Source organism: Anomaloglossus baeobatrachus, chromosome 6, assembly GCF_048569485.1.
Source record: "Anomaloglossus baeobatrachus isolate aAnoBae1 chromosome 6, aAnoBae1.hap1, whole genome shotgun sequence".
Classification (NCBI taxonomy): Eukaryota; Metazoa; Chordata; class Amphibia; order Anura; family Aromobatidae; genus Anomaloglossus; species Anomaloglossus baeobatrachus.
In genome coordinates this window covers 547247624-547259834 of record NC_134358.1, presented here as the reverse complement: position 1 = coordinate 547259834, position 12211 = coordinate 547247624, and the positions used below count along the sequence as shown (strand labels likewise).

General features: G+C 44.3%; 1 protein-coding gene across 3 annotated transcripts in view; it reads left to right on the top strand.

The window, feature by feature from the left end:
• The window catches only part of KRIT1 (KRIT1 ankyrin repeat containing), a 68132-nt gene that overhangs the window by 7302 nt on the left and 48619 nt on the right, over positions 1-12211 (top strand). For all 3 annotated transcript variants that reach the window (XM_075315638.1, XM_075315636.1, XM_075315637.1), the window contains exons 3-8: positions 6454-6612; positions 7396-7555; positions 7992-8084; positions 8776-8905; positions 10205-10448; positions 11345-11460. In XM_075315638.1, the coding sequence (XP_075171753.1) occupies positions 6511-6612; positions 7396-7555; positions 7992-8084; positions 8776-8905; positions 10205-10448; positions 11345-11460 (845 nt within the window). In that variant the 5' untranslated portion in view covers positions 6454-6510. The remainder of the gene's footprint in view (positions 1-6453; positions 6613-7395; positions 7556-7991; positions 8085-8775; positions 8906-10204; positions 10449-11344; positions 11461-12211) is intronic.

Genomic DNA, 12211 nt, shown 5'->3' with positions numbered 1-12211 from the left:
GTCAGCCAGACAGGGAGGTTCCTGCAGGTTGCTTGTCTCCATCCAATTCATCATTTTATCTTGTTGTGGACGATGCGTTTATTAGGCCCTGTGCGCACGCTGCGGTTTTTGCCGCGGATTTGCTGCATGAATTGCTGCAGAAAATGTTCATAACCTTGCTGCAGTCCTTCTCCAGCAAAACCTATGGGAAAAAAAAATGCTGTGCAGGTTTTGCTGCAGAATTTCTGCAGCAAAAAGAATGAGTATGTCACTTCTTTTCTTCAGATAGCTGCGGTATTTTACCCCATTGACTGTAATGTAATCATGAAATAACGCAGGTAGCAAATTTTGTGCGTTTCCCTGCGTTATTCCCGCGGTATTTCACATTTTTCGGGACATAGTGATCATTACTGCCCTGCATTTTGCAGGGAAGTGATGTCATTAGAAGAGGAAGATGAGCAGAGAGTAAATACACACAAATCACACTCAGACACAGGCACATACATACAGAATGCACAGACGCATAGAAAACAGAAACTTATATATTAAAAATAAAAAAACGAAAAAAAAAATGTGGGCTCCGCCGTATTTTTATCGTCCAGCCAAGGTAAAGAGACAGCAGCGGCCCAGTATTCTCAGGCTGGGGAGGGTGAGGGCCATGGTTAATGTCCCCCTCCCTCCCGCAGCCAAGAATATCAGCCCGCAGCTGCCCCGAGAATGTGGCATCATTTATGCGATAGTCCCGGCGTGTTACCGGCTCTTCCCGATTGCCGTGATGCGGTGGCAATCGGGGTAATAAGAAGTTAATGGTAGCCCATAGCTGCCACTAAGTCCAAGATTAGTAATGGCAGCATCTATGACACAACATTACTAAACTGTAGTGACCGTAAATAAACACACACACCGAAAAATCCTTTATTTGAAATAAAACACAAAAAATCCCCCTCTTTCACCACTTTATTAACCCCCCCCCCCAAACACCCCTCCAGGTCCGACGTAATCCACACGAGATCCCACGACGCTTGCACACTGATCCATCGATGTCTGAGACCTCGACACAATGCAGCCTCGATCCGTGAACCAGGCTACAGGTGTAACTCCAGGACTTTTCTCACTGTCGGTGATGTCCACACATTACCGCTCGCGAGAACTTCAGGGCCTCACAAGCGGTAATAGACTGACGTCACCGACCGGCAGTGACCCTGCAAGAACTCAGATCCAAGGTCCTGCAGGGTCACTGCTGTATCACACATACTGTTGGGGGGGAAACGCATACATCAGAAATAAAAGCTGTAATATCTATCCCTCTCTCTATCCCTCTCTCTCTATCCCTCTCTCTCTCTATCCCTCTCTCTCTCTCTATCCCTCTCTCTCTCCCTCTCTCTCTCTCTCCCTCTCTCTCTCTCTATCCCTCTCTCTCTCTATCCCTCTCTCTATCCCTCTCTCTCTATCCCTCTCTCTCTCTATCCCTCTCTCTATCCCTCTAAGAAGAAGGAAATGACAACACATTTTTTTTTCCAACATGCTTTATTGCATTGAAGGCATAAATAACACAGGTACCAACCCGTGGAAAAACCACGGGTGTGTTATTACCGCGGGTTTTTGCCGCTGGTGCAGTATTCTGCCAGAGGGTGCGGATTTTTCTTAAAAGTCCATTTTCTAGTGCGCACATAGCCTTAAAGGTAGTTTTTTTTTATTTGTAAAAAGTTCTGCGACTTTATAGGACTTTTTTTCTTCAGTTTGTCTCCATTTTCATGAACACTGCTTGATGTCAGTGAACGGAAGCCTCCATGTCTGTACACTGAGACTGAAGACGTGTCCTGACCTCGTCCTGGCCACATTCTCCTATTTCAGATGGCTGAAAATTATGTCCCACAAAGCGACTGTCTGAATGATTACATTCAGTGGCCCGGTCAGTGCACACGTCCAAATCCACTATTCAAGGCTCCAGACATAATCTCCAACGGAGCCACTGACGAGTGGATAAAACGTGATGTGAACACGGCCGAAAACTGCACATAATCCGCTCATCGACCTCTGCTGCGACTGAGCATCAGCAGCTCCTTTACTGCTGCCTTAATGCGCTGCCGAGAAACTGTGCATGCTCAGTTACCATCTCTTTTTCTCTCTTTTTCTATTTCTCTCTTTCTAACTCTTTTTTTTTTTTCCTCTCTTTCTTTCAAACCCTTTCTCTCTCTCTGTCTCTTTCTCACTTTCTTTCTCTCGCTCTCTATCGCTCTCTCCCGCTCTTGTTCTCAGTTTCTCTCTTTCCCCTCCCGCGCCCTTTCCCCTCCCGCGCCCTTTCCCCCTCTCGCGCCCTTTCCCGCCCGCTCTCTTTCCCGCCCGCTCTACTTCGAGAACCCTTTCTTAATACCCTCAATCTGGTGCTATTTAAAAAGCTATTAAGCCTACTGGGAGTGACCCTCAAGAAGGTGCCCACAGGGGAAATTTGACAACCACACCCACTTGGCTAAAAACACTAGAGAACCATGCTGTATACTAGTTGTGCCACTGACCAGGGCAAAAAAGCTGGGATAAGCTATCACTTTGTGGGACAACTTTACTAAGGCTTGACTAGGCCTCACCTCATGTGCATCCCCTTCCCTCCCCTCCTTACCCACCCAAAAAAGAAAAAGGGTTAAAAAAAAAATTGACCTTGTAATTAATTAATATTATTGGCTCAACCCTTTTTATTTGGTGGAGAATGCGGGTCCATGTAATAATCATCAATCTGCTCCCGTCAGCGTCGTTCTTCGGTCTCCGCGCTCGCTGACATTTTCTTCTCGTGTTTGGTTTTGTTCCTCTTCATCGATTTTTTTCCCCTTATTTTTACATTTTATTTTCTGCCTGTTATTAATAGCGGCTTAGAGGCCGGCATCGATCCCCGGCCCATCATTTATTCAGAGGCAGGAGATGCACATAGCCATGGTTATATGAAATCATCAGCAGCGTCGCTCTCCCAGAGGTAAACCTGTCCCCAGCGCACGGCCGCATTATCCTGTGGACGCCCTTCATTTCCTTAAAGGGACGCCATTCTTGTAGATTACCCTCACTTTACCTTCTGTAAATTCATCCTCTACCACCAAATCTGCCCCTTTAACACAACATTTAACCCTTTAGCAACCACCAATGTGCCTTTTTTATGGTGGTCACTGAAGGGTTGTGCTGCTGTCCACGGTGGCCCCTTTTTCCAGTGTCCCATGTCGGCAGGAACAGATGAACCTTCCCCAGTCGGGCCCACTCATTTCAATTCACCCATTAATTGCTATGGGCAAAATTAATATGACCTCCAATGTGTCTGAAGTTGTCCCAATTTCTTTCTTCTTATTTATATGCGTTTATTTTTGTCTAAAAATAATTTTTCGAATCAGGTTGCAATAAAAATTGTGCATCGTTTTATTTCTATAGCCTTCGTCTATTGGTGGCTGCAGAATGAGTTTTCTGAGAACCCATCAGTGAGCTCGTTCAACGGGAGAGCTTGTAACTCTTTATCTTTCTTTTTCTCAGCTGATTTATGACCACAGACCACATCAGAGGTGAATGGGCAGGGAAACAAAGAGCCTCCAAAAGCCAAACGGTGCAAAATCTTTAATGAAACACAAATAAAAATAAATCATTTTTAATTTCAAATACATGCATTTAATTAAAGAAGCAAAAAATAGTCCTCAGGGGTAGACAATCCCTAGAAGCTTCAATGCTTTGGTTAAAAGTTGTATCGGCAGCGCCAAAATCATGTAGAGCATATCCTCCAATTATAGGTGTAGTGATCGCCTCTGCTAAATCTCCAGAGGGGGCAGAATTGCAATTAATAAAGAATATTGCGCACTGAGACTTTGTTCCTTTCATATTTAGTTTATATCTCTGGAAATACTGGTGATCATTAAATCTGCAGGAAAACAGGAGCATCAAAGGATCAATTTCATTTTTTTTAGTCAATTTAAAGAAAAAAATGTTTCCAAAGTGGACAAACCCTTTAAGAATGTCTTATCATAGTATTAGTGCTCGTATTAGTCTGGTCTGCCCTCTAGTGGCCTTGATTAGTCATGAACAGGATATGTTTAGATCCAAGGTGCATAATGTTTTTTTAGACCAGATACCACATTGCTTAGGGCTACAAAAACTTTAGGGGTAATTCCTGGTACTCTCTAGAGAGGGAGCTCCTGCAGCTCCATTTGACCAAATTATCTCCAAATATTGGCGTCCTATAAGTATCTGGGCTGTGGTGCGTATCACTGCGGATTGTGACACTGTACAACTTCCCTGCCTCTGCATCAGCTTTATGTTAGCAGATCCATGCACAGTTTGGTACCGCCAATAATCCAAACATAGTTTGGTATCGCTGATGATCCACACATAGCTAGTTATTGCCAATGATCCGCACACAGTTTGGAAACCCCAATGATCCGCGCACAGTTTGGTATCCCCAATGATCCGCGCACAGTTTGGTATCAACAATGATCCGCGCACAGTTTGGTATCCCCAATGATCCGCGCACAGTTTGGTATCAACAATGATCCGCGCACAGTTTGGTATCCCCAATGATCCACGCACAGTTTGGTATCCCCAATGATCCACACAGTTTGGTATCCCCAATGATCCACACACAGTTTGGTATCCCCAATGATCCGCGCACAGTTTGGTATCCCCAATGATCCACACAGTTTGGTATCCCCAATGATCCACACAGTTTGGTATCCCCAATGATCCACACAGTTTGGTATCCCCAATGATCCACACAGTTTGGTATCCCCAATGATCCACACACAGTTTGGTATCCCCAATGATCCACACAGTTTGGTATCCCCAATGATCCGCGCACAGTTTGGTATCCCCAATGATCCACACAGTTTGGTATCCCCAATGATCCACACTGTTTGGTATCCCCAATGATCCACACAGTTTGGTATCCCCAATGATCCACACAGTTTGGTATCCCCAATGATCCACACACAGTTTGGTATCCCCAATGATCCGCGCACAGTTTGGTATCACCAATGATCCGCGCACAGTTTGGTATCAACAATGATCCGCGCACAGTTTGGTATCCCCAATGATCCGCGCACAGTTTGGTATCAACAATGATCCGCGCACAGTTTGGTATCCCCAATGATCCGCGCACAGTTTGGTATCAACAATGATCCGCGCACAGTTTGGTATCCCCAATGATCCGCGCACAGTTTGGTATCAACAATGATCCGCGCACAGTTTAGTATCCCCAATGATCCGCGCACAGTTTGGTATCAACAATGATCCGCGCACAGTTTGGTATCCCCAATGATCCACGCACAGTTTGGTATCCCCAATGATCCACACAGTTTGGTATCCCCAATGATCCACACAGTTTGGTATCCCCAATGATCCACACACAGTTTGGTATCCCCAATGATCCGCGCACAGTTTGGTATCCCCAATGATCCACACAGTTTGGTATCCCCAATGATCCACACAGTTTGGTATCCCCCATGATCCACACACAGTTTGGTATCCCCAATGATCCGCGCACAGTTTGGTATCACCAATGATCCGCGCACAGTTTGGTATCAACAATGATCCGCGCACAGTTTGGTATCCCCAATGATCCGCGCACAGTTTGGTATCAACAATGATCCGCGCACAGTTTGGTATCCCCAATGATCCGCGCACAGTTTGGTATCAACAATGATCCGCGCACAGTTTGGTATCCCCAATGATCCGCGCACAGTTTGGTATCAACAATGATCCGCGCACAGTTTGGTATCCCCAATGATCCACGCACAGTTTGGTATCCCCAATGATCCACACAGTTTGGTATCCCCAATGATCCACACAGTTTGGTATCCCCAATGATCCACACACAGTTTGGTATCCCCAATGATCCGCGCACAGTTTGGTATCACCAATGATCCGCGCACAGTTTGGTATCAACAATGATCCGCGCACAGTTTGGTATCAACAATGATCCGCGCACAGTTTGGTATCAACAATGATCCGCGCACAGTTTGGTATCAACAATGATCCGCGCACAGTTTGGTATCAACAATGATCCGCGCACAGTTTGGTATCAACAATGATCCGCGCACAGTTTGGTATCCCCAATGATCCTCACATAGTTTGGTATCAACAATGATCCACGCACAGATTGGTATCAACAATGATCCGCGCACAGTTTGGTATCAACAATGATCCACGCACAGTTTGGTTTCAACAATGATCCGCGCACAGTTTGGTATCAACAATGATCCGCGCACAGTTTGGTATCAACAATGATCCGCGCACAGTTTGGTTTCAACAATGATCCGCGCACAGTTTGGTATCAACAATGATCCGCGCACAGTTTGGTATCACCAATGATTCCCCCATAAACATAAGGTTCAAGGCAAATGGGGGCTCACCCTCATCTTGGATCTCACCCTGACAGTCTGGCTTCACGTACATCCACATGTAAAGATGAGTAACCATGCACGATGATACATCCTGTCTCCTTTATTTCTACAGGCCAGCCGTGCCCTTCATTTCTACTTTTACTCATTGACCAACCAGGACATTATCACTATGGGCAGCCCGACCGACACCGAAGAGGCACATGTAGCCGTGATCCGCCCAAAAAATGCTGGAAGCCTTAATTCACGGGAATATAGAGCAAAACTGTATGAGGTAAGAAAACCCATTCATGTGCTTGTACATTTAATTCCATGACCATGCCAGGCAACTCACTCCATGACGGCGTCAGTCACATCTGCAGCCAATGCTGCCATCTTTCCGTGACAGGGCAAGCCAACCATGCCATCTTTGTATTGTGGTGTCCGCCACCATTCCCCCTAGCAGCGTCAGCCAATCGTTCCTCTCCGCATGGCAGCGTTCGCCATCGGCTCCTCTTTCCGCATGGCAGCGTTGGCCATCGGCTCCTCTTTCCGCAGGGCAGCGTTGGCCATCGGCTCCTCTTTCCGCATGGCAGCGTTGGCCATCGGCTCCTCTTTCCGCATGGCAGCGTTGGCCATCGGCTCCTCTTTCCGCATGGCAGCGTTGGCCATCGGCTCCTCTTTCCACATGGCAGCGTTGGCCATCGGCTCCTCTTTCCGCATGGCAGCGTTGGCTATCGGCTCCTCTTTCAGCATGGCAGCGTTGGCCATCGGCTCCTCTTTCCGCATGGCAGCGTTGGCCATCGGCTCCTCTTTCCGCATGGCAGCGTTGGCCATCGGCTCCTCTTTCCGCATGGCAGCGTTGGCTACCGATTTCTCATTCGCATGGCAGTGTTGGCGACTGGCTTCTCTCCCCATATAGCAGTGTTGACCACCTGCTCCTCTTTCCGCATGGCAGTGCTGGCCACCGGTTCCGCTCTCCGGTATTCCCCTCCACTGTCGGCCACTTTCTTCCTTGACTTATCTTCAGTTTACGCCTCCTCACTGATTTTATTTTCCTTTTTTACCCTTACGTTAGATCTTAATGATTGAGGTGCCTATAGAAGGTCAAAAGAAGAAACGAAGAAAAGTTTTGCTAGAAACCAATCTCCCAGGAGAGAAAGACAAATCCCAGGAGATACTGGACTATGTGCTGGAAACCACAAAGCAAATCTCTCCATCCAATCAAGGTGTTAAAGGTGAGGATAAAATCCATGATGGTGGTGAGGAAGAGACCCGATATTTGCCAGAACATTACATTGATTGCTTAGATTTTTCCATGTGGATTTTGCTACAAACAGATTTCATGCTCCATAGACTTCTGCAGGCAGCAGCTGTAACTTGATCCCTCACTGAAGACAGAACTGTAGACAGATTTGAGCAGTATTTGATAATATTTAATAAGAACAGAAGAAATAAGGCTAAGAGGGGAAAGGGGCATTTTTCTTTAATAAATTATATTACAACTTTTTGGAGGACAGTATACCGGTTAAAGCAGTAGCTTAAATAGATGCAAGGAAGTAGACTTAAGGAGGTATTCAACAGGCAATTATTTTTTTTTTAAAGCATTCCCTGCCTGTAAAGAACAACAAAAATAGTATTTATGCTTGGTTTTGTTTTTCTTATACCCTACAGGCAAAAGAGTTGTGATAATGAACAAGTTTACTTTTGATGGTGAAAAGGCCGGTAAAGAAGCCACTCTCTTCCTGGTCCCAGCTTCTGTCAAAGGTGAACACCCTGGAGATATTCTTAAAGGGAACCTGTCTTTTTACATTTAGAAGTAGTGGCTAGATAGACGCTTGTTCCCTGATAAAATTGATACCTTTATTGTAAAGATCCGATGTGCAGATCATGAGAAATCTAGTGTAGAAGCCAAATGCAAATTGGTGCATTGGGGCGTGTCAGTGCACTTGGGCTGCAGAGACACGCCCCCGTGCACTTGCATATTTCTTCACTAGATTTCTCATGACTGGTACATCGGATCTCTACAAAAAAGGTAACGTTCTTCTCGGAAGACAAGCGCCTATACAGCCGTACCACTATTTCTATATGTAACGTCCTTCCTTCAGTATACTGTATTTTGAATTTATATTTCGACACCCATAGCAAATTTTAATTTCCAATATCGGCTCAGTGGTTAGCATTAATGGCTCTCATTACACTAAAATGAAAAATGAAGCCACTTTGCAAACCATTTTGTGTCTGCAGCTCGCATGCAGACTGATATGTATAGCAGCTGCGTACAGAAAACGGGTGTATTGCAGCAAGGAACTAAGATGGTGGCAAACGTGGACATCATCTCTACAAAAATTAAGGAATGATTTGTAACCACGTGACATAAGAGAACGACGTCTTGTTTGCCTCTGTGAATATACACAATCTTTGTCACAATTTTTAATATTTTGGGATTTTTTTGCAGATAATTCCAAGACCAATTACAACCCTGGGAGCCCCGTGTTTTACTGCCTGCAGGACATCATGAGGGTCTGCAGCGAGACCAGCAGTCACTTCTCCGCAATCACTGCCCGCATGCTCCTGGCTCTGGATAAGTAAGGATAGAAATATATATATCGTGTGTGTACAGGAGGCAGCTATTGTGTGAGCAGAATAGTGAGTGCAGCTCTGGAGTATAATACAGGATGAAACTCAGGATCAGTACAGGATATGTAATGTATGTACACAGTGACTGCACCAGCAGAATAGTGAGTGCAGCTCTGGAGTAAAATACAGGAGGTAACTCAGGATCAGTAACGTAATGTATGTACACAGTGAATGCACCAGCAAGAATAGTGAGTGCAGCTCTGGAGTATTTACAGGATGTAATTCAGGATCAGTAATGTAGTATATGTACACAGTGACTGCACCAGCAGAATAGTGAGTGCAGCTCTGGATTATAATACAGGAGGTAACTCAGGATCAGTAATGTAATAAATGTACACATTGATTGCACCATCAGAATAGTGATTGCAACTCTGGAGTATTGACAGTATGTAACTCAGATCAGATCAGTACAGGATGAGTAATGTAATATATGTACACAGTGACTGCACCAGCAGAATAGAGAGTGCAGCTCTGGAGTATAATACAGGATGTAACTCAGATCAGATCAGTACAGGATGAGTAATGTAATATATGTACACAGTGACTGCACCAGCAGAATAGAGAGTGCAGCTCTGGAGTATAATACAGGATGTAACTCAAGATCAGTACAGGATATGTAATGTAATGTATGTACACAGTGACTGCACCAGCAGAATAGTGAGTGCAGCTCTGGAGTATAATAAAGGATGTAACACAGGATCAGTACAGGATCAGTAATGTAATATATGTACACAGTGACTGCACCAGCAGAATAGTGAGTGGAGCTCTGGAGTATAATAAAGGATGTAACACAGGATCAGTACAGGATCAGTAATGTAATATATGTACACAGTGACTGCACCAGCAGAATAGTGAGTGCAGCTCTGGAGTGTAATAAAGGATGTAACACAGGATCAGTACAGGATCAGTAATGTATGTACACAGTGACTGCATCAGCAGAATAGTGAGTGCAGCTCTGGAGTATAATAAAGGATGTAACACAGGATCAGTACAGGATAAGTAATGTAATATGTGTACATAGTGACTGCACCAGCAGAATAGTGAGTGCAGCTCTGGAGTATAATACAGGAGGAAACTCAGGATCAGTAATGGAATAAATGTATACAGTGATTGTACCCGCAGAATAGTGAGTGCAGCTCTGGAATATAATACAAGGTGTAGAAATTGTTGCAGTTTTAACATTTTTGTTGGAAATAATCATGAAACAGAATGATCTGACCCAGTTTTCATTCTTTTCCTTACTGCAGGTGGCTGGATGAACAGCACACAAAGTCTCACGCCATTTCTGCGCTGTTCCGTCCGTCTCCTCTAGACCGGATAAAGACCAATGTGACAAATCCAGCATATTCCACAGAGTCCGGGAAATCTGAAGAATCTCTTCACATGGGATACACCGCCTTGGAAATCAAGAGCAAAATGATGGCTCTGGAAAAAGCCGACATGTGCATTTACAACCCTTTGTTTGGATCAGATCTGCAGTATACTAACAGGGTATGTGCGCCCGGGTTCCACATTGTGCTGTTCCTCATAGTGAGATTCAACCTAGCCCTAAACATGGAGATTCTTATTTTTATTTATTTTTTTAGCTTAACAGATCATTTGCTCAGAGAAAAAAAAAAAAATAGCGTTTTGTGTATTCTGGTCCTATGCAGAACTATGTGTTGCTATAGTTACTGGCTATAAACAGATTACACAGATCTGGAAAGAGGCAGGTGAAAAGGAGGAACACAGGACTGCAGAACCAGACCACACAGGACTTGTTTATAGTCTGTAACCATAGAGACACACTGGTCTGCATAGGGACTGTGTACACAATACTTTTTATTTGTTGTTGTCAGATGCTCTTGATTAAAAAGGAATCTGTCAGGTGATTTTTCAGTACAATACTAATGTTATCTTTAAATATGGCTTGAGACCTTTTATGCTAGATTTTTTTTTTTATTGCTGTACCTTATCTGGTTATCTTGTTGGAGGCTCAGTAGAATTCAGTGACATAGTCAAATCTGAGCTGAATTTGTACTATTGTCCCCACCCATACTCCACACCCCCCATACTCCCCACCCCCCCACCCATACTCTCCCCCCCACCCATACTCCCCCCAAACATCCCCCACCTGTCAGCAGTGATAGTGAATGCACTGCGAGGTGGGAGCATTCACTTGACTAGTTTGCAGGAGACACTGAATTCTAAGGAGCTTACAGCAAGATAACAGGATAAGGTAGAGCAATAAAACTTAGATCCTGAAAGGTCTCCTTAAGACCTATTTAAAGATATTAGTAATGTACTACAAAATCACATGACAGATTCCCTTTAATTGTTCTAAATATTTATTACAGAGGGAGAGCTGCATGTTATATGTCTGGTCTTTTTATTCCCCATCTCGGCAGGTCGATAAAGTGGTGATTAACCCTTACTTCGGGCTCGGTGCTCCAGACTACTCCAAAATCCAGATCCCAAAGAGAGACAAGTGGCAGAGGAGCATGAGCTGCGTCATGGAGGACAAGTAAGATGCACTGATATCTTGTGTAAATCTATAGATTTTACTGTGACGAGGCAGAAATTCTGTCCTGACATAGTCCTCACGATCGTCCATACAGGGGATCCACCAGGCCGCACAGGAGTTCCTCTGCTGATACACTGGAACAAACACTCAGCTGAGAATAGGACTAGTTGTAAAGGTGGATTTCTGCACCTTAACCCCCGTTTTCATTTTTATCCTTTTAGGGGGTTTTTCTCTCAATTTTCCAAAAGAGCTAATTTTTTTTATTTTTCCACCAACATCCATTGTGGGTTTTGTTTGTTTTTGTCTACAGTTACAGTGCTGGCCAAAAGTATTGGCACCCCTGCAATTCTGTTAGAGAATACTCAGTTTCTTCCTGAAAATGATTGCAATCACAAATTCTTTGGTATTATTATCTTCATTTAATTTATCTTCAATGAAAAAAACAAAAAACAAAATTGTCATAAAACCAAATTGGATATAATTCCACACCAAACATAAAAAAGGTGGTGGACAAAAGTATTGGCACTGTTTGAAAAATCCTGTGATGCTTCTCTAATGTGTGTAATTAACAGCACCTGTAACTTACCTGTGGCACCTAACAGGTGCTGGCAATCATAAATCACACTTGCAGCAGGTGACATGGATTAAAGTTGACTCAACCTCTGTCCTGTGTCCTTGTGTGCACCACATTGAGCATGGAGAAAAGAAAGAAGACCAAAGAACTGTCTGAGGACTTGAGAATACAAATTGT